Below are 26,366 nucleotides of genomic sequence, written 5' to 3' on the forward strand. Positions count from 1 at the left end.
TACTTACTCGCTCTGTGGCCCCAAGCAAGTCACTAACTTTTTTCAGCTTCAAGTCCCTCAGCTTTGAAATGGAAATAATAATAGTACCTACCTCACAAGGTTGTTATGAGGATCAATGGAGATTATACACCTCAAGTGCTTTGCAAACCTTAAAACACTATATAAATGTTAGTTCTTTACCCTTGTCTCATTGCTAGGGAAAAGAGCTATGTTTAATTATGGAGGAAACTGGTTTGCTTCATTAACATGAATAAGAATTGACCCATTTAAAAAGATAGCACTTAGGATATCATGTTTAAAAAGAGTTCATTTATTTATTTCAGAACAATTTGTCATGACAAAGGAAAAATTTAGATGTGGAACTGTACAACAAATGCAGTTATTGATTAAAATAGATTTAATCATGAGGATAGATTTGTTTTAGCCATGGCTGCATAATGTATTTGGCTCCATCGTACTTGCTGAAGTAGACTTTCAAGTCAGGATGGAATACCTAAAAATCATTTTCCTTATTAGTTCATAAGCACAACTTTAGAGAACACTTTTTTCCAAAACATTTTTTTCACCATAGATAAGATGACTAAAGGAAGAAATTACTTAAAGAAGAAAAATAGAATATTTCCATGTCATCCTCATTTAAAGATGTCAGGTGTGATATAATAACTATGAATTCATGATCTGTGCCATTGATGGAGCCTCATTAGGGAGAGGTGCTGAGATTTCATGGCACTAAGGAGAGCTGAGCCAGCCCAGATTGTGTTTCAAGGTAAGTCAATCTCTATAGTTTCTCAAAATGGGTGAAGCTCTGGAGGCATGAACCTTCTAGGGTTTTGTTGTTGTTTTCACCTTTCAGTAAGCAGCATGCTATTGTCATTCCTCTTTTCAGAGGAATTGTCATTCCTTTTCTTTTCAGAAAAGTTCTTAAAATGAGAGATTTAATACAGACCAAAAATATAGCATGAAGCCCTGTTATAGTAACATGCCACATAAGGTTACAGTTCATTATTATTGGAACTTAATGCTACATGCTGAAAGTTGCACTATTTACACAGTTTGGTATATATATATATATATATATATGTATATTAATAGGCCAATACTTATTTTAACTTTTCAGTAAATAAACCCTGGAGAAAGACATAGCCTTTAACTTACTTTACCTCATATCCCGTAATAACTTTTAGGTTCTCCTCAGCAATATAGGCTGTAGATATACCAATTCTGTTGGACTTGTTGACTAAAATTCGATAATGAGGAGATTTTCTTAAATACTATGAAGAGAGAAATGGAAAAATAAGTAATAAGAATGTATGAAAATTAATGTTACTAATTTTAGAAAAGTAATGTCTAAACTAATTTTTTTAAATTCAAATAATATACTATAACATTGCTACTATAAAATAACTATAAACACTATAATAAACTATAAATACTATAATTAAAAACTATAAATACTATAAATAACATTGCTACTATAAAAATTATGTAAGTTTTCCATACCAGGTTACTTCTGATTTGTAGCATCAAAATGTCAGTTAGATACACCTCTATAGCAAAAAACTAAATGATTTTAAGATTTCAAAGATATAGTATGTACCAAAAAGTTTATATTTCTTAACCTGAGCCACAGTTTCACTCAGGTATAGGTGCTAGAAGTCAGAAAGTGAGACCATGATGAGGCATTGAACAAAAGCTACAGCTGTGCTCTGAATAATTTAGGGCCTAATTATCAAGACTAATTATTCATCATGGGATGCTAGGTGGCACAGTGGATAAGAGTGCTGGGCCTCGAATCAAGAAGACTCATCTTCATGAGTTCAAATCTAGCCTCAGATACTGTTTGCCTCAGTTTCCTCATTTATAATATGAGATGAAGAAGGAAATGGCAAACCACTCCAGTATTTTTGCCAAGAAAACCCCAAATGGGATCACAAACAGTTGGACACAACTGAAACTGAACAATAACAATTATTTTTCATAATTCATGGTCTAAAAGGGTACACCACAAAAAAAATCCACAAAAACTGTTTATTCAAGTTTTATTCTTTAAATAGTTTCTCTAAGATATAAAAGCAATAAAAGCAATTACCTAGTTTTCTCATGTCTTTTGTTTTGTTTTTTTTGGCTAGGCAATGGGTTTAAGTGACTTTCCCAGAGTCACACAGTTAATAAGCGTTATGTGTCTGAGGCTGGATTTGAACTCAGGTCCTCCTGAATCCAGGGCCAGTGCTCTATCCACTGTGCCACCTAGCTGCCTCGTTGCATGTCTTAAAAACATATAAATCACTTGTCATTGCTTTGCTTCCATTCATTGGCAAGAGAAACAATATCAATCTGTGGCTATCTAGGATTTAGAAATAACCTGTTTCATTTGATACTAAAGCAGATTTGTGGTGTTTGTTGGTGATGTTTACAACATACTACATAGCCTCTCTGCTATATATTTTCACAAATAATTTTAACTCAAAAAAATTACAAAGAATAATAAATTGTATTGAGAAGAGCATGGAAAAATCTGGGTTCAAGGCCCATTCACTTATTAACCTCCTCTTGGCCTTTATCTTCTCCATAAAATGTAGAGGTTACACAAGATTATTTTTAAAAGTCTCTTGTAACTCTAATAATCTATGAGTTTCTAATATGATATTCTTCCTAATATACATATTTAGATCTTCTTTAAAGCTAAACTCATTTATGACTAATTTCTACGTACCTGGATAAATTAAAATGCCTTTCCATCCAAGTGAATTATCTGTACTTATCTTGTTTTAAAAATTACATGTTTTCTAACCTGTTTCTCAGGAGGATACTTCTGTTTCAGCCACTCTTCTGGAGCTCTGGCTTCTACATCCCAACCAATAATTACTCCTGAATAACCAAGTTGCTTGTGCATTATCACCATTCCCACTTTAAACTGAACAGATTCTGGCCTTGGACTTCGAATTCGAGTTGGTTCTATCATAGCAATGACAAAAAATATTAAGCAAAGAAAATATTTGATTGGTACAGCAGTTTCAAGATTTGTTTGTGTATCAAGTATTTACCATCACCAAAAAGCAGTCTAATTAATGGGCTCCAAACTAAAAAGAACAATTTAGCTACCCATGATGAAAGGGAAAAATAAAGCATGAATGACAGACTGTAGCTTCAACTATCTACACCACTAAGCCATTATCAGATTAATATTTGACTCATTTGAAATGTCTTAATATCTCTTTCTACTGGTACTAATATGTAGAAGAGTCTTGATAACAGAAGGTGCTAGTCAATGCAACCAACAAACACTAATTAATGTCTGAATTTTTAAAAAAAAGTGAAGGGATGAGGTACAATAGCATAAGAAATTCACATATGAAAAAAAAGAAAAAAAAAAAAAGAAATTCACATATGGAAGTAAATGCCCAGAAAAATATATGGACTACTTAGCAAAACCCTTGTCTGTCTCACTTTTCTCATCTGTAAAATGAGCTGGAGAAGAAAATGGCAAATCATTCCAGTATCTTTACCAAGAAAACCTCAAAATGGGGTCACGAAGAGTTACACACAACTGAAATGACTCAACAAGGAATAAGAAAACTAGTTCCAGATATAGCTTACTATATTCCTCAACAGATTTCCATATTTCTTTTTTATTTTAGAAACTATAGGGGCAGCTAGGTGGTACAGTGGATAGAGCACTGTCCATAAAGTCAGGAGGACCCGAGTTCATATCCGGCCTCAGACCAAACACTTTACACTTAGCTGTGTGACTCTGGGCAAGTCACTTAACCCCAATTGCCTTAAAAAAAAAGAAAATATATTTACTATTTTATTTTGTCCCCAATTACATGAAAAACAATTTTAACATTCATTTTTAAAAATTTTGAGTTCAAAATTCTTTCCTTACCCTTTTCCCTTCACTGAAAAGGCAAGCAATTTGGTATAGGTTATACATATGCAGTCCTGCAAAACATTTCCATATTAGTCATGTTGTAAAAGAAAACAGACTCCCTCCCCCCCCCAAAAAAAAAGAAAAGAAAAATCAAAAGTATGCTTCAATATGCATTCAGATTCCATCAGTTCTTTTCCTGGATGCCTAGCATTTTTCATCAAAAGTCCTTTGGCATTGTCTTAGATCGCTGAATTGCTGAGGATAGCTAAGTCATTCATACTTGATCATTGGGTAATATTGCTATTACTGTGCACAGTGTTCCCCTGATTCTGCTTATTTCACTTTGCATCAGTTCATGTAAATCTTTCTAGGTTTTTCTGAGAGCATCCTGCTCATCATTTCTTATAGCACAATAGTATTCCATCACATTCATATACAAAAGCTTGTTCAGCTATTCCCCAATTGATAGATATCCTCTCCATTTCCAATTCCTTGCCACCATGAAAGGAGCTGCTATAAATATTTTTGTGCATATAGTTGCTTTTCCTTTTTGTTTTGTTTTGTTTTGTTGTTGTTGTTGCTTTAGTTTTTTAAATCTCTTTTGGATACAGACATAGTAGTGGTAATCCTTGGTCAAACAGTTTTATAGCCCTTTGGGCATAATTCCAAATTGCCCTACAGAATGGTTGAATCAGTAGACAACTTCACCAATAGTGCATTAGTGTCAATTTTCCCACATCTACTCCATCATTAGTTCTTTTCCTTTTCTGTCATATTAGCCAGTTTGATACTGTGGGGTGGTAGCTCAGAGTTGTTTTAATTTGCATTTCTTTAATCAATAGTGATTTAGAGCATTTTTTCATATAATTAGAGATAGCTGTGATTACTTTGTCTGAAAATTGCCTGTTCTTATCCTTTGACATTTATCAATTGAGGAAAGGCTCTTATTTTTATAAATTTGACTCCATTCTCTATATGGTTGAAAAATGAAGTCTTTATCAGAGAAACTTACTTTAAAATTTTTCTCACAATTATGATTACCATACATCTCCCTTCATCTTATTTCACCCTCCTTCCTGTTTATCCTTCTCTCTCCTTTTACCCTGTCCATCCTCAAAAGTGTTTTGCTTCTGCCTTTTATCTACACAATCCACCTTCCTATCATCCTCTCCCTTCTCTTATTTCCTTCCTCTCCTACTTTCCTGTAGGGTGAGACAGATGTCTATATCCAACTGAGTGTGTATGTTACTCCCTCTTTGAGTCAATTCTGAAGAGAGTAAGGTTCACTAGCTCCCACCCCCTCCTCCATCTTCCCCTCCACTGTAAAAGCTCTTTTGTGCCTCTTTTATGTGATATAATTTATCCTATTTGATCACTCCCTTTCCCTTTCTCCCAATGCATTCCTCTTTCTCATCCCTATTTTTTTTTTAGATAATCATCCCATCATATTCAACTCACACTCATGCCCTCTATGTATACTCCTCCTAACTGCCCTAGTAAGAAAGTTTTTAGGAGTTAAAAATATTCTCCCATGTTAGAATGTAAACAGTTTAACCTTATTGAAACCCTTATAATTTCTCTTTCCTGTTTACCTTTTTATGCTTCTCTTGAGTTTTGTATTTGAAAGTCAAAATTTGTTTTTATCTCTGTCTTTTCATGAGGAATACTTGAAAATCTTCTGTTTCATTGAATTTCCAATTTTTTCCCCTGAAGGATTATACTCAGTTTTGCTGGGTAGGTGATCCTTAGTTGTAATTCTAGCTCCTTTGCCTTTCTGAATATCATATTCCAAGCCCTCTGATCCTTTAATGCTGCTAACTCTTCTGTTATCCTGATTGTGGCTCTGCAGTATTTGAATTGTTTCTTTTTGGCTGCTTGCAGTATTTTCTCCTTGATCTCGGAGGTATGGAATTTGGCTATAATATTCCTGGGAGTTTTCATTTTGGGATCTCTTTCAGTAGGTCATCAGTGAATTCTTTCAATTTCTATTTTTTCCTCTAATTCTAGAACATCAGAGCAATTTTCCTGGATAATTTCTTGAAAGATGATGTCTAGGCTTTTTTTTTATTATAGCTTTCAGGAAGTCTAATAATTTTTAAATTATCTCTCCTGGATCTGTTTTCCAGGTCAGTTGTTTTTCCAGTGAGATATTTCACATTTTCTTCTATTTTTTTTTACTCTTTTGATTTTCTTTTGTTTCTTGATGTTTCATTAGCTTCCACTTGCCCAGTTCTAATTTTTAAGGAGTTGTTTTCTTCAGTGAATTTTTGTCCCTCTTTTACCATTTGACCTGTTCTGTTTTTTAAGTGTTATTTTCTTCCGTATTTTTGTCCCTCCTTTACCAAGCTGTTGACTCTTTTTTCATTACTTTCTTGCATCACTCTCATTTCTCTTCCCAATTTTTCCTCTACATCTCTTCTTGACTTTTACAATCCTTTTTGAGCTCCTCCATTGCTTAAGACCAATTCATATTTTTATTTCTTTGAATGCAGCAATTTTGACTTTGCTATCTTCTTCTAGGTGTTTTGAGCTTCCTTGTCACCATAGTAACCCTCTATTCAGTTCCCCCTTTCACAACATGACTTTCCCCATCACAATTTTAATATATCACAGGTCACCATAGGAAATTAAATGGGATTTGGGGGAGTTTTACAGAAGGCACAGAAGACACACAAAGGCTAGCAGACAACATAGAGCCAAATATTTAATGCAAATTTTACAATAAGGTACCATAAACACCCATAACAGCAAAAATTTCAGATGTCTTCTCTGGTATACAAGGAGGGCAAAAAAAATTTTACATGGATTTTCCAGATCACAGGGGTACTGAGCCTATAACTCCTGGAATATGGAAGGAATATCTGTAGTCAGAATTTTTTTCTGTTGTTTGCTTATTTTTCCAGCCTATTTCTTGACTTTTAACTCTATGCTAAAGTGGGGCTCTGCTTCCAGGATGAGAGGGCACACTTTCCCAAGCTTTAGGGTTTTTGTGTAGCTGTTTTCAGAGCTAGTTCTGGGGGTCTGTAAGTTTTCAGTTCTTCTAAGATGGTATGATTAAGGAGACGTGTGTTTACTACTCGGCTGGCCTGTGCTCTGGTCTTTGAATGAGCACAAGCACACCTTTTGGCCCTAGAAATGTGACCACAGCCCCCACCTCCTGCAGCCACAAGTTCTGGTGTGCTACTGCTCCTCCTAGCCCCAGAATTGCCACCCAGGACTGCAAGCTGGATCCATGTATGGGCAATGCAACAAAGTCATGGCCCCAGTGCCAGCAAATAGATTCCTGTAAACGCCTGACTACTTGTCCAACCCCATTACCATCTGTGGGCTGAGAGCTCTGGAAGCAGCTGCTGCAGCTACTTGTTCAGTCACTCCCAAGGCTGTCTCCTGGTTTGCTGGGGCCTGATCTGTGCTGGCTACAAGCCTGCACTAAACTGCATTTCATTCTCACCTAGGAATAGCAAACCTGTCCTGCTGATCTTCCAAATTGTCTTGGGCTGAAAATCTGTTTCACCCTGCCCTTTTGTGGGTTCTGCTGCTCCAGAATTTGTTTAGAGGCATTATTTTAAAGGTATTTAGAGGGAAACTGAAGAGAGCTCGAGAGTCCCTGCTACCTTGACTCCACCTCCTTTCTCCTTTGTTCCTAAAAAAATTCCTGATCAACTCTCTTATCTATCCCATCCCAGGTCATTTCCTTTCTGGTGAGGCTTTTGTTTGCCATTGTTACTATTTTTTAAGGATTAATCTCAAAAAACCAAGTCTTATCTCTAAATTTTGTTATTATCCTCACCATCTTCTCCCTCCCCTACAGCTATTTGACTTAGAATAGAAACAAGAAAGGTTGTTAATGATGATAGAAGGAGGTGAAGTTTTCAAAGATGGGTTTTATTCACTAGTAGAGGTCTGGTCTTATTTATCCAAGAAGGCAGGAGTGGAGTTTGTAGACCTAGAAGGAGGTCATTTGCAGAGTTTGTAGGGACTTGTAGACCAAGGAGGGGAAACTGTTCTCATAGTATACTGAAACATCATGTTTATAAAGCATAACTTCAGGAGATATATTGAAAGCTTTGCTGCATCCCAGCTAAAGTGTCTCAAATTAAGGATAGTACCATTAAGGGACGATGCAAAGTAGTTCAATAAATAGCTCATTCAAATGTTTTTAGTAGACAAAGTCATTACTAGGCTGTTACAACTTTAAATTATTACATCCTAAATATGAAATATTTTTAGAGACCTATATACATAATCCTTCATATGTTCTATGTCACTATTGATGCTAATTATTCTCTATTCCACAGATTCCTGACCACAAACCATTCTACCCTTTATATTCAAAGGCCATACTTTAGTTTTTGTTGTGGTCATTATATGCATCTGTATCCTGATAAATTCAGCTAACTTACTAGGCTGCTGTTTAAAAATTAGTGTTTTCGTTACATGTATTCTTTTTTTAAAACCTACTTTTAAAATGTGCACAGTAATGAGTTTTAGAATTTTGCAAAGATGGCTTTTAGATATTTTTTGCTTTGATGGATGAATTATATCTATTATAATCCCAATTAGAAAAATTGAGGCAACAATCCAAAATAAATAACCCCAGCCCAAATAAATACAATGTGATCAAGTGAAAAAAAATTTTCAGTTCATGCACAATTTAGCACCAACTGTTCAAACATTTTGTGCTGCAGTAAGGATTGAAATACATTAAATTTCTTGTTGATCATAGAGAGAAGAAATATAGGATTTTTTTTAATGACCATTTTATGACTGGCCCAATACCTGCAAAGTAAGCATGGATATATTCTTCACCTTCATTGTACCAGTTCCTGGAAGGAAAAAGATGCAGACTCATTTATTAAAAGAGTACAAACAAATAAATCGATATGAATATGCAATTGATGTAAAAGTTAGCTTATTTAAAAGAGACCATGAAAAGCAACATAAAATGCATCATGGATATTCAATGACTTATTCTATTACCACTGTAGAGTTCATCATTCCCAGCACTAACTATTCTCAGGCTTCAAGATTAAGTTTAGATATTCAATTGCTGAATGTAGAATTTTAGGATGAAATTATCTAAGGAAAATACTGAAATCAGATCACCTCCATGGTCATTCTAATTTTAAAAAGTTTGCTTGTAGTGCTTGGAGATCTTATGTCTATAAAAGGGAAAGATACTTCATGAACCATTTCTTGATGGCTATTCACATTATTCAATTTCCAAATTAAACTCCAAAAATTTCAGAAACTGAGTAGCTCTGCAAGCATACCATTTATGAAGTATGATGAATGACACAGGCTTACAAACTGAAAGAACTTCCTATATCTCTAGATATATCTATCTAGAAGGCAGGAATATAGTAATAGCCAGACACACAGAGATGAGCAAAGCTGTAGTGAAATTATAGTAATGATTGAAGGGTACGTGGGCAATTGAGTGTTGGAGGGCAGAACTGTGGCATACAGGGGGTGTGCATGGAATCAGCAACCTTGAACCCATTCATAAAACCTAGTTTCCACTGGAGAAAATGCCAAAATATATATACTGTAGGTCCCATCACAACTCCTGTGGCAATTGTACTATTTCTTTAGAAACTCCACTTAATAAGTGAAGGGCATGTGAATATAAAGGCAGCTAGGTGGTACGGTAGATACAGTGCCAGTCCTGGAGTCAGGAAGATTCATCTTTCTGAGTTCAAATTTGGCCTCAAACACTGACCACCTGTGTGACCCTGGGCAAGTCACTTAACCCTGTTTGCCACAGTTTCCTCATCTATAAAATGAGATAGAGAAGGAGGTGGCAAACCACTCCAGTATCTTCGCCAAGAAAACCCCACAAGGAGTCCTGAAGAGTCAGACACAAATAAAATGACTGAACAATAACAATGTGAACATAGGAAGAAGCTTTTAAAATTCTGAAGATCAAGAACCTTTTAAAATTATAATTTTAAAGATACTGTCCCACCTAGAATACCAAGGCCACAACATTTCTAACCAGTAGAAAAATACTATTAACTAAGAGATACCTGAAGGAAGGTAAAAACAAATTCTCATTTTTAGCTTGAGCTACATGTATTTAGAAAACATTCCCTCTACTCTACACACAAACCATGAGCAGTTGCTATTTCCCTGGCTGTTTTATAGAAATTAAATGCTACTGTCTGGAAAATGGTATTGAGTAAGTCAATATTTATACAAATTCTGATTAGTTAAAATGGAACTTTTACTATTAAAAAAATAGACTGACACCTGAAAAAGAATTCACCACTGAAAGTTAATTAAATGTGCCCCACAAATGAGGATTGCCCTGAACAAATTGTGGTTATGTTAATGTAATAAAATATTACTGCTCCATAAGAAGCAATAAATATGAAGAATTCAGAGGTGTACAAAGACTTAAATGAGTGGTACATAGTGAAGAAAGTGAGCCAAAAGTACAGTATCAACATTGACTAAATGAAGAAGACAAGAAAAGGCAAGAAAACTCCAGTCAAACAGAATGGATAATGAGAGTATCAAACTGTTAAAAGTACATATCCTTCCTTTGAACACACTAGAGTACAAAAAGTTAGAAAGTGGTTACAATTAAGTAATTTTGTTTATTTATTTTGGGGAAAATGTGCTTTCCCAGGCAGGAGGTATTTAGATGTTTGTTGGGATGTGTCTGTATACACACACATATATACATACACACGTACATGTATATATACAGACACACATTTTGTTTTGACAAAACCAGGAAGGGATATGTTTGAGGTGTGTGTGTGTGTGTGTGTGTGTGTGTGTGTGTGTGTGTGTATATACAGACACAGTTTGTATATAGACACGCAGACATAGCCCTGGTTTTGTCAAAACAAAATGTGTATACATGTATGTACATACATACACATGTATGTGTGTAGACAAACACATTTTGTTTTGACAGCAGACATATCCCAACAAACATCTAAACACCTCCTTCCTAAGAAAGTAGATATAAAGATATATATATATATATATTTATAGTAATATATACATTTTGCTTTTATACAGCATATACACATGTATGTATGTATGTATATATGTATTTTTAAGTCACTACTAAAGGGCCCTTTTCTGATATGATATGATCAAGCGATGGAGGTGCAAACCCAATGTTCTCAAAGGCTGTCTAATTGAACTCAAGTTCTGTTGGGCCTAGTGAAGCTAACAAGGTTTCAAATACAAGCCAGGAAATGAAAAAGCCTATTGTTTGAGCACCCAGCCTAGCTAAATTCCTAGAGGTGCATTCCCAAATGGAGACAAGGTAAGGAGTTTTTCAGCCACAGCAATAATCAAAGACCATCGACTGCTAAGTTGTGGAGAAGTTATTATCTGCATGGGTGAAAAGACAACCTGTGCCAATGAAACTGAAATATCAAAATATTCAAATTGAGATAGTATAAATTATATGAATATAAAACAAAATCTGGCTTATATAATATTTGAATATAGTCCACAATTCCTCATATTACTTTAATGATGGTAAGGAAATGGCATACCATAGTAAGAGCTGCAAGTGGAAGGGGGAAACCAAAACCAAAATAATAAAGTTTAAAGAGGTCAGTGAAGTTTTTTTTTTTAATTTATTTGAGATCATTAACTTAGGTAATAATTTTCATGGAACCATTTTTTATAATCATTTTTTAGTGTTATCCATATTTTTCCATTTAACACTAGTTATACAGCCTCTAAGATTTGGGGGCAACCTGTATCAAGAACACAAAGTATAGCACAAGGAACTGTTTGGCCATAATGACTCATCTCAAGATGTCAGTTTATATTGTTATCTTATTGACACTTCATTCTCTTTTTCTTTGCCTTTCATGGCCCCAGAGGGCAGAATTAGTAGTACTAGGTGAAAGCTGCCTGAAGCAGATGTTACCTTCCTAACAATTAGGAAGTTTTCATTACCATTAGAGCTCTTCAAAAGTAGAGTGGATTAACTGAAGAGGTAATAGATTCCCATTCACTGGAGGTCTTCTACTAGAGACTGCAGAGAGAATGTAGGAAGAATTCCTTTTGAAATGTAGGTTGGACAATATAACTTCGAGGTTCTCTTCCATCTCTTAAATTCTTTGACTTTCTTTGGCTCATTTTTTACATTCTTCTCTCCAGCTAAACCTCTAACTACATTTTGGAATAGCTGATGAGAAACTAAGTTTCAGAATAACTGATGAAAAAGGGTATTTAAGGCCCCTGAATGGTTACTTGAACTGCCTGAATCAGCTGATTGATTAATTGACAAGCCAATGTCAATCTATGTGAATTGATGCTAGCAAATGTGACCTACAAATTTTGGAAAAAGTCAAATGCATATTATTTCCAAAATTTTCTTTTTTATTTACTAGGTATTCAATTCAACCAATATTTATTAAGTACCTACTGTTGTTTGTGCAAGACTAGGCACTAGAGATACAAAAATGCCAAATGACAGTATATACCTTTAAGAAGCTTACAATCTACATGGATAACACAATGTACACAGGTATAAATCACAGAAATCACAAATTCTGATTAGTTAAAATGGAACTTTTGCTATTAAAAAATAGACTGACACCTAAAAAAGAATTCACCACCAAAAGTTAATTAAATTGAAAGGAATTTCCCAGCCTTGCACTAGATTATTTTTAAATACTATGACAGTGTCATGGGGCAAAGGAAAGACATAGATCCAGGGATATAGGGATACTTCAAGTTTGGATTGTCAAAGGGCACCTGAGGACCTAGAGGGCCACATGGCCCTGAGGCTGCAAGTTTCAGTTGGAGGATAAAAGGAAGAAAGGGAAGGGAAGGCCTTCAAGGAAGAGATGGCACCTGAACTGAGGCTTAAAGGAAAAGAAGGGTTCCTTCAGACTTAGAACCCAACTCTTCTCTTTTCTCTTTTTGTTAATTAGCACCTCTTTGCCCTCAACTATAAAATGGGGCAAGATCTACTTTCATGGGCAATACTCCTAACTACTGAGTGAGGATTTCAAATTTAGGCTTTCAAATTTCAAATTCAAATTAGTTGAATAGACTGACTTCTTTGCCCTTATACAGAACAATGTCTAGAATCAGGCAGAATGCTTATTCAACTTGTAAAATTTGTGCTGTTACTTTCCTCAAAGGTCTAGATTCTATTCTACTATTTTAATTCAAGACTCATGGTATGGGGGGGAGGGGAGAAGAGAGGGGGAGAGGGAGGGAGAGGGAGAGAGGGAGACTGAGGGAGGGAGGGAGGGAGAGGGAGAGAGAGAGAAAGAGAGAGAGAGAGAGAAACACAGAGAGACAGAGAGTCCTGTACAATGATATCTGCTTTGCCCTAGTTGTGAAAAGAGGAGTTTATGATTTTTGCCATACCCTTTATCACTACCACTAACATAGCTGTTTTTAAACTAAATGGTGAGAATTCAAATTTTTTTTAAGAATTTGAGAATTTTCTGTGTTTAAAGCACTGCGCTGGTGGAGCTATGGTATGAACAAAGATGGATGAGACATGGTTCCTACCTTTATGGAGCTTACAGCCCAGGAGAGAAGATTTATAATCATTATGATAGAAAGTAGAATATGAAAGAGCATCAACAGTTACAAAATGCCATGAAACTATCTTATTCACTTTCTTAATCAAGAATAAGTGTCTCTATTTTTAATATGCTATATTATTTATTTTAGTCTACATTAAGCCTATGCTACATAGTTGAATGTTCAAAGCTATGGAGAAGAGACAAGAAAAGAATTTTCCCAACATTCTCATTTTTATACCACCTGTCTTAGGCAAATAATTGTCTTTTAATCATAACATTCAAGAAAGTATACGTTTGAGGAAGATAGTCATCAGATTGAAATAATATTCTATAATTATTTTCATTGTTATCTCAGAACAAGATTATTGGCATAATTATGCCCTACCTCATCTTTACCATCTGGTGCTTTAAATATCTGGTCCATGCATTCTGACCCAGGTATGACCATCTAAAATTGTTCCAGTAGCCAATTAACCTGAAACAAAAATATTGTTTTAAGTTAGCATATAGTTGTAAAAGTAGGCATAGTAAAGAAAAAGAAAACTTCTTGCAGGCTTTATGGAGTTAATGGTTTCTTAGGTTAATGAAGTTAAATATGGGGTGTTGGGGACAGTCCATGAGTTCAAATAAAATGAATGCTATTTTGTCTCAAAATTTTCTCTTTTATTGAACAGAGGGAAGAAATTATTCAGGACAAGTATCATCCATAAGGTTAGGGACAGCCTTAACTAAACTTTCTATCTTTTCTACACAGAGTAATTTCTTCATAAATGTTTAAATAAGTGTATAAAAAAATTTTGAATCTATAAAACAAAAAATATATGGCCAACATGAAAAGAAAATTCAATAAATGGATATATTTGTTTAAAAGGGGTTTTTCCCCAGAGATTAAATCCTAACATTCAAAATCTATGAGGAACTGGTATCCATTTATAAGAGAAACATGCTGTCTACAGTGGATGTGAATAGTTTATGGAAGAGGGGTATACAAGTTGTAAATAATAACATAAAAATATTCAATCACAAATAGTCAGGAAAATGTAAATTAAAATAACTTGGCAATATCACTGCCTAGCCATTATATTGGCAAAAGTAACTAAAAGTGACAAAACAATCCTCGAGGAGCTATAGGGAAACAGGTACATTCATACTGTCATGAGAATTGAAAATTGGTATAGTTCTTTTGGATAGCAAATTAACAGTACTAAATGAGAATTACTATATGAAATTGATCAGACCCTTTGACTTAATTGTCCATTACTAGGAAATGAACTCTAAGGATGTCTAGTTTTAATTACCTATACAAAATATTTTCAACTATGTTACCTATGTAGAAAACTGGAAGCATATGTCCAACAATTGAGGAATGACTGAATAAATCTATGCAACAGAAAAATACATTATTGAAATGAGAAATATGGAAAAACAAAATCCTAAAAAGTAAAGAGAGCAGAACCAAGAGAACAGTATACACACAAAAAGTATAACTATAGAAATGTGAGTGGACTAACACTGGAAGGAGACATTCAATTGAACAAAATTCTGTGTGCATAGGAGAAATACAAAATTTAGGTAAGATATGTCTAATAATAGCATAAGACAAAAACACAAAGAATAATTGATAAGCTTTTCAAATTATTTGTGAGTTGAAATGTTTTACTATAGTTTTGAACATATATTCATAATGGGATTTTGTATTAATAATAACATTAGTTTTCTTAAAACTTAAGCAGACCTAAAACATGAGCAAGTATATGGTGAACATATGCAGGTATATGTAAAACCTGTGCATGTAGATAGCTGATTTCTTCAAGGAACACTATGAAGCTAGTACTGTCAGACAAACTATTAAAATTGAAACCTATTGCTACAATAGCCTGAAAAGGTATGGTGGACTACTGGTTTCTTGGAAATAAGTTAGATAAAGCAAGTGTTAAGTATGTGCTATGTTTGCAAGGTTTTTTTTTTTTTTTAAATAACATACAGAAATGATACATGCAAAATAGGATTTAGTCAGGAGTGGTATCTGAAAAGTTGAATATAAATGTATCATTCTGCCATGAATATTTCAAAGCAATATTAGGTACTCTTAATAAGAAATGATTTTTAGAAAAAAAAAATCTAAGTTATATGCATATCATTCTCCAAAGAGAACAGGCAGGGGCCATTTGAACAATCTGAATTATGGCACAACTCTAATGTGTTCACATGTATAAGGAGGAATACAGCTTATGCAGTTATTCACCCTACTCACTAAACTCTGCCCTGTCCTACCCAAGTAAGGTCTTGGGTACTTATGGATATTTGTTTCATCAGAGAATTATAGCTTTTGTCTTTTTAAAAAGATTTCCTGCATTTCTCCTAGTTATACCTTTGGAGACAATTTTTTTTTCTGTAAAGGAACCTATATTTAACTTTATTATTACACTAATGCAAAAAGAATCGTAAAAGAATTATAACTTAAAAGATGACTTTTCTGAATGATTTTCCAAATCATTTCTAAGTAAAACACACATCTATTAGACCAATAATGCATCTCTGAAATTCAGTGTTCTGTGCTTTCTATGTGGAGTATCCTGTTTTCTATGTGGATCAAAACAATTCCACAATTCCATCTATACCATTCCTGTCTTCCAACAGTAAAGAAGAACTTAAAAGTCTTGTGTATCTGTATTTGGCTTTGAAATGTGTTTTTATAGTTAGATTGCAACACAATTACATGACATTCTGGAATATGGCCATGATATTTAAAAGAAATAAATTCATACATTGAAGAGCAAGCTCAAGATGACCTAGAAAATGGCAAGGTTTCCTTTATCCTGCCTTGCTGCTCAACTGTACTTGGTCCATAGTTCAATGATGAGTATTCATGTTGCTTCTCAGATTGATATTAAGAATTGGTAACTTTTATGAATAGAGATAGTAATGTCCAACAAGTAATAGTAGTCATCGTGAGTCCTCTGGAATCATGGTTGACCATTGTGTTAGATTTCTTAAGTCTTTCAAAATTGTTTGCTTTTACAATGTTGATGTTATATTATAAATTGTTTTCCTGATTCTGCTCACTTCACTTTGAATCAGTTCATATGTCTTTCCCAATTTTCTCTGAAATAATATTTCTTATAACACAATAGTATCCTATTACATTCATATGCCATGATTTAGTTCAGTGTGACCTATGAAAAGTCTAAGAGAAACAATTTCTAGGTAATTAACAAACATTTTATTAATTATGGCTAGCAAATAAGTAACAAAATGTGGTCAGTGGCACTTTTGGGAACCAGAGACAAATCATGGGGGCCTGCTCGATGCTTGGAGGGTGGGTATTCCTGACAGGCAGAAATCAACTCTGATTGGTTAACAGTTAATGACAGAATGAATATTATGAGAGGTGAGTTTATTCTAATGAGGGGCTAGGGGACACTATTCTGATCCTGTTACTCTTGGAAAAGAAATCTCTATACCCAGACCACCCTATTCCAGCAATCTAGACAAAATCCACCCAGTCTTGCCAGAATAGAACACAATGGGCCAGAACTCACCTAGATTAGATTCTCTTTGTTACGTCTTCTGTTTGGGTGGGGAAAGAAACATGTACCCAGAGGATCTGGGCAATCTCCTCTATCAGTAATGTCCTCCACAAGGGCTGGGCTTTGAATGAGGAGATAGAAAGGGAAAAAACCCTGGATCTCTCCAATATTAATTGGTTATTAATATGAGAGAAAAGTAAGCATTTCTCTCATCAGTGACTCCTCAATTGATTGGTACCCCCTTAGGTTTTTCCTACTGCAAAAAGGCCTACTATAATATTTTTGTACATATAGGACCATATTTTTCTTTTATTTCTTTGGGGTGTAGGTCTATCAATGGTATCTCTAGGTCAAAGGACAATATCCTAAACTCTCCCCCATGCGAGTTACTTTAGTTTTTTTTCTTAAAAGATATTTAGACTTGGTTAGCTCAGAAGACTAAAGGTTCAAATTGTTGATATCACTTCTTCATCACCGGAGTATAAAGTAACCATGAAAAACTCCAGGGACATTCCAAAGTTTGACTGGTGGTTCACAATGGGTAATTTAGAGGCAAGGGAGCTTTGCTAAGCTATATGAACTTGATGTATCTTCAGTTTCCATCTTTATTAAATATCCTTCTGCTATGACTGAGTAAGTATCTTTTAATTGTTTAATGATATATGAATGTTTTATTTTGTTCCAATATTAAACCTAAATTACCCTGAGTCCATCCATGCTTGCAACAGGTATGCACAATAAAACTATTAGACTAATTATGTTTGTTGAGGGCTATTTCTGGATGATTCAAAGGTAGACTATATAATTCATATTTTTTAATTACAAAAAAAGGTTTTGTGACCACTATTTTAGGTCAGACGTTTGGCTGTTAAATATAGTATGATATTTCAAAGTAAATGTAACACTAAAAGTTACATTCCTGGAACATACAAACTGTTATTCTCCCTTTCAGAAAGATGTTGTTCTCCTTTGGTAAGATACTTACCATTGGTAAGTTACATTTTCTTTTGGAATATCTTTTGAGATATCTTGGGATACCTCTGTACTACATTGTGTACTACACTGTGCATGCATTGTAAAATACACAAATTCATTTTCAAAGATAATGATATTTTATTGGGGAAATAAATGCCAGTGTGCTGATCAAGAGGGAATAATAGCAGCCTATAAGTATTTCTTGCCAAGTAAATTGCAAGACAACCTTTTTTAAAGTTGCTTTGAGAGTTGGCTACAAATAACATATACAGATCACCTTAGAAAATTGGTGGGTATTTTTCTAAGTATTAAAGAAAAAGAAAGTCTAGTGATAAAAAGAAAATAAAGAATACCATCTTTCTATTAATTGAAGGCTTTGAGTAGAATCTGCTCCATACCACTGAGAAAGTAAATATTGAGCTGGAAATGCAGCTACAAGGACACAGAGTTGTATAATCATAATAGCATTAATCGTAGGCATCTCAGCAGGGACACTTCCTCCAAGTTGCTCTTCCTTACCAGCCTGTCAAAGAAAAAGACGAAAAGTTATTTACCAGTCCATACTGTCCAACTCCCAACCCATTAGTATTTGCAGCTGAAATATTCAACATTTTCCCAGTCACCAGCTACACCTAAACACTCATTGTATTCCCTTAACCAAAACTAAATTCAAGGCATATAATTGTTTTCTCTATGTTAGCATCTGAAAAATGTCTAATTAGAAAAGGGCAGACATTAGTGAGGTTGAGGGAGCCTTATACTTCCCCAGCCCATCCACAGCTTCTCTTTTTAAAAACTTTCATACGGTTTATGGCTGTGAACCTGTAACTTGGCTCAAATTAAATCATATATCTCAGATTTATACATATGGTATATGAGTTATATGCATACACCCTGAAATATTCATGATGGCTATAGGGTATACTGGAAAGAGCTCTGGACTTAGTCTTTTCCAGGGCATGTAATCCCTAAGCCTGCTATAATGGAATCCTAGAATTTCAGAGTCACATCTGGACAAGAATCTCCTCTATAGCACCTTCAACATGTTGTCAGCTAGCATCCACTCAAAGATTCCCAGTAAGGAAAACCCCACTACCTCCCAAGGTGGTCAATTTTGGATAGCTCCAATTATTGGAAAATTTTTTCCTTACACCAAATCTAATTTTTTCTCTGCAACTCTCACCCATTTCACTCTCAAAGGGGGTACATCATAATGGGGAAGACAACAAATATGTAAATAATTAGGTGCATATAAAATTTATATAGACTAGGTAGAAGGTAATTTGAAAGGACAGGCATTAGCAGCTGAGGTAGTGAAGGGGACTGGGAAAGGTGGGACTTGAGCTTAAAGGAAACCAGAAAATAAGCAGTACAGATGAGGAAGTAGAACATTTCAATCATAGAGGACTTCACAGACACACACACAGACAGACAGAGACACACACACACACACACAGAGCTTCTTTTAGGAACTATCTTCCTGATTGATTTGTGTTCCCAGAACTTAGTTCAGTGCCCAGCACATAGTAAAAGATTAACTGACTGGCCAATGAGATCAGCAGTCCAGCCTTGTGTGTGTCTGTGTCTATGTCTCTCTTTCTCTGTCTCTCTGTGTATGTCTGTCTCTGTCTCTCTCTTCCTCCACCAATACTACCAGTGGTAGTAGCTCAAAGGATTGAGTGTTGGTTTTGTCTCTACAGCTATTCTCCCAGAAGAAAGTTATAGCTTTGTAGTAGCAGTGCTGAACAAAGTTATAGCTTTGTACTAGCAGTAGCTGTAGTAGAGTGAAGACCTGGCTGGATTCAGTTAGGGTCAGCTATTCACCAGATACTGACCCTATTCAAGTCTTAACTTCTGAACCTCATTATCCTCATTTGTAAAATCGGAATTTTAATACTCTTACTTCTTATCTCAGAGTTGTGAAGAAATTACTTTGTAAACCTTAAGATGCTCTGTAAGGTCTTTGAAAGCAGGAGCTGGTTGGTTGTTTTGGGGGTTTTTTGGTTTTGTTTTGTTTTTTATCATTAAATCCCGATGACCTTGCATATACTAAGTTCTTCCTCTTAAAAGAATTAGAAATGTAAGCCATTATGACAGTCAAATCACCTGCAAATAAGTTCAAATGTAAGATGACTCCTACTTCCAACAAGGAACTTATTTTTGCTACTGCTCTCTGCCCTACCTCTAGTTATCATCTAGTCTAGTTATCTCAATATGAAAGAAATCCTAATCTTTAGAAAAAATGTTTTCATCTTATTTTACCCATAAATTAATAGAGAATAATCCATCTTCAATGCTGGGAAGGCACCAAGAGCTCAGAAAATCTAACCACCCCTAATTAGTCACAACAGGGGACCACTGCTTTGGGGAAATCGAAAAAAATCACCCAGATATATCTGCTTCGTAGTCTTCCACTAGCCATTATGAATTCCAAACATCTCTTCTGGGTACATAGAATATATAGGGCAGGCACGGGTTTTGGGGTTTTTTCCTTTTCTCTTTTTTAAAATTATATTGATCCTCCAAGTACGTTTGGAAGCTGCAGGAGAAACCGCCTTGAAGGTCTGGGAGGAAATCAGGTGAGACCACAATCCCAAGAAATGCCTTACGGCGCTGCTAGGGCCTAGAGAGCTTGGTGTAACAGATGGAACTCGAGATTTTGAGCCAGAGGACCTAGGTTCAAAACAGGCCTCCGATGCTACTTATGTGACTAAGCAAATTGCTTCCCTTTCCTGGGCCTCAGTTTCTACATCTGTAAAACGAAAAGATTGAATTAGATGACTTTTTTCTCCCAGTTCTACATCTATGCGCTTATAACGCTTGTAACTCCACCCCTACCCTCCCAGCCCCTACTCCTTGGATTTATTGACAACCTTGTTAACGTCCTTCTTCCACCCCGCCCCCCCCACCCCGCACAGCATTCCCACCCTCTAACTACTTCATCCTTCCAGACTGTATACGCTCTTTGCAGTGCCTTTTCGGAAAAAGCCAGGGTCTCCAATCGCAGGTAGGACGAGAGGAGCAAAAGGTAATTAGTGGCTGCCTCCTTGCTCCTAGACTCCAGGCACCTCCTTCCTGGCGCCCGACACCCACAAAGATCTCTTAAGCTGCTCCCTTTCAGCACCACATAGATGCCAATCTCCCCTAGAGAAGAGAAGATGGGCGACCTGACTCCAGCCTAGGGGCTGACCTGGAGGTGCCACGTACGCCTCTGCCCTCGGCAATCTGAATCTTGAGTGCTGCAGGCTGAGGTCGGGTGGGGCGGGGATGACAATTCAATGGGTAGTCCTGCTCGTCTGCCCTCTCCCTCCATCTCCAAGTCCACCCCATTCCAAAGTCTGTCTGCCCCGAAGCAGAGGAGAATGTGTTCCCAACACTTGGAACTGAGTTTCCAATGTTACAAGTGAGCTAACATGTAAAGCAGATGCTAGCTGTAATTATTTTTTACTGCTAATTACAAAATCAGAAAAATTGAAGCTGAAAGGGAATTTAGCGTGGGCACACACACACACCCCTCAAAAAACAAACTCCTCATTTTGGAGATGAGGAAACTGATTCCTGTGGAAGATATTTGTCCAAGATCACACGGCTGGTCAAGTGACAGAGTTCAAACTTACGTCTTTTGGCCCCAAATCCCTCACTCTTTAGAACCTCAGGCGCTCCCACTTATGACTGATTCTTTCCTCCTGGGGCTCTGAGCCGTGGGTCCTGAAACGCCTCCGCCTGGTTTTGTGCTTTTAGAAAATCCAGGTGAAGTTCCCAGGGAGTTCCCGGGGCTGGATTTGCAAATGAAAAAGCCCCGCGGTTTACTTTAACTCTTTAAAATCGAAAATCAAATCTATCTATAGGGTAAACAAGCGGGGGTGAGGGCTGAGGGCTGCTGTAATTAGAACCTTTAGATTCTTGTCCTGGTAACTGTTTCTGCAAACTGTGAGGACCCCAGCTGCACCTGCACCGAGAAAAGTGGAAGGGTTGGGTTCTGTGTTTTCAGTTGCAGAGTTGTGGTAGAAATATACAAATCATACTGACTTGTTTCTTCATTTTCTGCAGCAACAACCCTGTTGTTTGAAAGACAGGAACTACTTAACTCTTCTCACTGAATTTGAAAATTAGACCCAAGGAAGCCTTCCGGAAGGCCTCGGGTTCAAGTGCTGCTTCTGACTTACACTGGCCTCCTGACTCTGTTCAATGAACTTAACTTTGAAGGGTCCCAGGACACTCTGTTAATACGCTAAGTTGCAGAGACGTTGCTGATAGGGCTTCGTGGCTGGCCAGATGTCCCACTCCAGGAGTTCCTTACTCGACTGAAATTACAGGTCCAGGCTATCTCCTTCCCAGCCCCTCCCAAGAATTTTGCCAGGTATTCTAAAGAGCAGTTTCCCTTGTCCTACCTATTGTGGGGCCAGGCCACCTAGGAAGAAGAGATGTATGTCTCATTCCCCTCCCCTAAGAGGAATGTACCAAAATGTTTTGAGTATATATTTAGAGCTCAAAGGGATCTTAGAGGTTAAGTGTCAATTTTTAGTCTCAACTTAGGAGATTGGTTCCTAAATACATAGTATGCTTTGCTAAGGAGTCCACAAAAACCAGGAATTAAGAAGTATGGTCCAAAGACTGTCCCTCAGTCCCTTCAGGTTTATATAAGTAGCATTCCTAAGTGTCAGTTCCTAAAGGCCAAGAGAGATATTTTCTTGATAAATCAACCCAATTCATTCATAGTAATAGACACTGAAAACTTTCCATTGTGATTCATTATGTAACTGAACTGGACTACTCTTATCTGAGGAAATTTCTTTACTTTGACTACTCTTTATCCCTGTACTTTAACTACTAGCCTTTCTTCCAACAGGCTACTTGTCACAGGGCCTTGACCTACCCTGCCCCCTTAACAGGCCTGTATCCTAGATTTTCTGTGGCATCTTAGCGGAAGATGACTTGGATTGAAGAGAGAGACAGGAAATAGGATATGAGAAAGGGACATATTAAGAGATGTTGTAAAGGTAGAAATGACAAAATTTGGCAACAGATTGGATATGTGGGGTGAGTGGGAATGAGGAGTCAGAGATGACACCAAGGTTTCTGGCCTGTGAGACTGGAAGCATAATGGTGCCCTTAAGTGTAATAGTGAAGTTTAGAAGAGAGGAGGATTGGAGAGGGGGAGGAGTGAGAGGGATGATGAGTTCTGTTTTGGACAGCAATATTCTAATTAGACTATTTCTCTTTGGTATTTATATCTGCAATGTCTGACATGTAGTAGGTACTTAATAAATTATTATTGATTGATTGTAGGCTATATTATGGAAGTTCTAATCAAACTTTGACCTACTTCCTATCCCCAGTCCAATAACTAGCAAATTCTTATCTCCTATTCCCCTGATCCCTAGGATTTGGAGTCAATACCTGCCTTAGCAAAACCCCTTTTCCTTGCTACTTCTTGAAATTTCAACATTCTCTTCAAACTCATCCCTTCCGAGTTCCTATCTTCCTCTGCCCACCCCTGATCTATTAACTGATCCTTTCATTTTAGAACTCTCTATCATAGTACTTTCATATTCTGGTTCTCCCTGATATCTAACTTTCTCCTGAAGATACCAACATCGATTGCTTTCATCTAGAATGCAGGGTGCTCCTCTCTGTTTCCCTTCCCCTTTAAGCACCCCAACCTCCAAGGTCAACCGACTCAGTTCACATTGAACTCCATCTTCATTCTACCTAATCCAACCCATAGGAGTAGTTCTACTTTAGACCTCATCACCACTTAATCAATTCAACCTGTCACTCAGAGCTCAGGGGACCCTTTCCCATAAAAGCTCTGATTTTTATAGTGAGTGGGTTCAGTTCCAGGAGAGCCTGATCTCTGAAGAGAAGACCAAGCTTTGTTTGTATTCTATGGCTCATTAAACACCACCCCAGAGTAAAACTCAAGGGAAAATCTCTAAGACAAAGTTGAGATTTGGCTCCTGTCAATGGTCTCCCAAAAGAAATTATTACAATCTCTTCTAGAAAAATTAATCAATGCACAAAGTAGCAGATATCAGATAGAAGACAGCTATTTATTGTTTGGGGGAGGGGCAATTGGGGTGAAGTGATTTGCCCAGGGTCATCAAATTTGAACTCAGATCCTATGACTCCAGGGCTAGTGCTCTATCCAGATGCTCTATTGCACCACCTAGCTGCTCCTACACAACAATTTATTGTTTAAGAAATGCTTAAAATATAAAAGATCCATGTGTGCATTGATAAGTACTGCCACATTCAGCCTCAAGCCCATCTTTCACTCAGTTTTCAAGGTGATCTTTCAGAATCGCAAATCTAACCATGTCGCACACACACACACAACTTAATAAACTTCAATGGCTCCCTGATTCAGGATATAAAATATTCTGTTTGGGATTTTACAGTCCTTCATAAACGGACCCCTTCCTACCTTTTCAGTCTTCTTAGAACCTGATTTGCCTCCATATTTGATATAGTGACAGTGGCCTCCTTGCTCTTCCCTCCCATATTACACTATATCTCCTAATATCATGCATTCACAATGGATGTCCCATTATATCTAGAATGTTCTTTTTCCTTATCCCAACTTCTTGGCTTCCTTGACTTCCATCAATTCTTAGTTAAAATCCCACCTTCTGCAAAAAGTTTTTCCTTATCCCTCCTAGTGCCTTCCCTCTGAAGCTTATCTCCAATTTATCCTGTTTGTTTGTGAATTTGCTCATAGTCTCCTCCTTACCTTGTGAATTCCTTGAGGGCAGGGATTGTTTTTTCCTTTCTTTGTATCCCCAGTGCTTATCACAGTGGCTGGCCCCTAGTAGGTGTTTAATAAGTGCTTATCGTATTTAACAAAGGCTGACTTGACCCGTTCCCCTTTTAGATTTCGGCATTTTTGCTGACTGAAAGGGGCAAAGGCCCTTTATGCAAATTGTGGCTTATATAGGAAAAAACACCTAGAAAGGAGTCTGCAGAAACACTACAACTACATTTTTTCAGGGCAACAGGTGGCCAAGTTCCAAGTTTTCCAACTGTTCATTTGAATATCACTAACAAGAAAACTTAAGAATGACTGGGAAAACATAAACCCCTAAACTGTTCTATAATTATTAGACAAACATACATTGCCTGGTTATTGCTTAGCCAGTCGAAATGAAGATTTGGCAAGTTATCGGTTGCCGTAAGAGTGAGGTATCTAAGGGATCACATCCTTGAATCAGGAACGTTGGTATAGGAAGACCATAGATTCTAGTGAAAGAAAAGACTACTTTTTTGGACTGCTACCTAAAAGAATGAATTGGTCGGAATCTCTCTTCCTAGCTATCTGCCACTTGGGATGTGAAAACCTCTAAAAGCACAACCAAGTTCTGCAGATCCCAGGGTAAGGGTATCTTGCCCTTTCTGAAAGAGCATAGCACTACCATAGCAGGAAAGAAGTTCATCCCAGCTCAGAAAGAGAAGAGCAGAAGAACTGCCCAGCCAGAGTAGCATTAAGGCAAGCAGTTCCAGAGTTGTGAATTACCTGAGGTACCTGTGTTCCCTCACTATCTTGGTACCTTCAGTTTGAGCTCACTTGACCCCACAAACACTTTCTGCATTGGTGGGAGATCGTACCCCAGGTTTATGGGGAAATGTTATGTAACATAATTACTGTTCCTGCTTTGCCTTTTGAGTAAATTACTTTATTAAGAGTTAATTGAATCAACTGGTTGATTTGTTAATGAGGTACACTGGTAGAAGCTCAAGAATTACAGCACTAAGAAAGTATCTGCTCAGACCACTAGAATCTTGGGAATAGCTGTAGCAGCTGCCCCTCAGAGGGATCCAACTTGCTAGCATAAGTACACAGTTTGGGGGAACAACCCACAACAGAGAGAGAAGAAAAAGAGGAATAAGGTACCAGCTGCTACACTTAAAATGTGAAACAATATCTCTACTCGAATTATACTCTCCTATGAGACAGAGGCTACCAGGGGACTTTGTGGGACTGCTAAAAAGGCATTTTACTTCCACCTCAGATGTGTACCCATGATCCCTATCTTCTGATCAGTCAGGAATGCATAGATCAAATTCCTGTTGGTGGTCATTGGTCATATTTTGCTCTGAGAAGGTGCACAGTTGAGGAAGCACACCCATGCAGTGAGACAGATAGGTGAGTTTCTACTTATTAGAGAATGCTCCAGGACATGAGTAACCTTAGTAACCTTGCTTCTGATGGAGGGATTGTGTCAAATGGGAAGCTCAAAATTGGCAGAAAGATGGCACCAGTAGGTTTCAGTTCTCATCTGGTTGCTATTCTGGGAAGCTGGTATTCCCAAGATAGTCCAAAGTTTCAGTGTTTGTATAAGTATTGAATGAATTGGGGTAGGGGAGACTATTAGTGCTTGGTACGTGTCTGGCATTAGAGAGACAAAGACAAGCAAACAAGAAAATCCCTGCCTTCAAAGAAATTATATCATAATAAGGAGAGAC

The 26,366-nt window shown here is 36.8% G+C and overlaps 1 protein-coding gene across 4 annotated transcripts; it reads right to left on the reverse strand.

The window, feature by feature from the left end:
* Positions 1-294: 294 nt before the first annotated feature.
* Positions 295-24,753, reverse strand: LOC114036873 (F-box only protein 21-like). Of its 4 annotated transcripts, none has more exons than XM_027853600.1 (7): positions 24,637-24,753; positions 18,257-18,426; positions 13,784-13,873; positions 8,651-8,697; positions 2,792-2,955; positions 1,161-1,271; positions 295-493 (listed from the first exon to the last, which is right to left on the reverse strand). In XM_027853600.1, exons 2-7 carry the CDS (start codon positions 18,382-18,384, stop codon positions 398-400), a joined length of 636 nt encoding a protein of 211 aa, XP_027709401.1. In that variant the 5' UTR covers positions 18,385-18,426; positions 24,637-24,753; the 3' UTR covers positions 295-397. The 4 variants fall into 4 exon arrangements, with proteins under 4 accessions (XP_027709401.1, XP_027709408.1, XP_027709419.1 ...); XM_027853607.1 differs by lacking the exon at positions 24,637-24,753 and adding an exon at positions 21,521-21,742 and having other exon boundaries at positions 18,302-18,426; XM_027853618.1 differs by lacking the exon at positions 24,637-24,753 and adding an exon at positions 21,521-21,740 and having other exon boundaries at positions 1,156-1,271.
* Positions 24,754-26,366: the final 1,613 nt, after the last annotated feature.

Source organism: Vombatus ursinus, unplaced genomic scaffold (assembly GCF_900497805.2).
Source record: "Vombatus ursinus unplaced genomic scaffold, bare-nosed wombat genome assembly UNPS02000582.1, whole genome shotgun sequence".
Classification (NCBI taxonomy): domain Eukaryota; kingdom Metazoa; phylum Chordata; class Mammalia; order Diprotodontia; family Vombatidae; genus Vombatus; species Vombatus ursinus.

What these genes read in the sequence shown, in the direction of transcription:
- LOC114036873 (XM_027853600.1), bottom strand. Translation starts at nt 18,384, where the DNA reads ATGCCTACGATTAATGCTATTATGATTATACAACTCTGTGTCCTTGTA. An exon ending in CACCAGATGGTAAAGATGAG is followed by an intron (nt 8,698 to 13,783) that starts GTAGGGCATAAT and finishes TTTTCCTTCCAG; the next exon opens with GAACTGGTACAATGAAGGTG. An exon ending in TATCCATGCTTACTTTGCAG is followed by an intron (nt 2,956 to 8,650) that starts GTATTGGGCCAG and finishes TTGCTATGATAG; the next exon opens with AACCAACTCGAATTCGAAGT.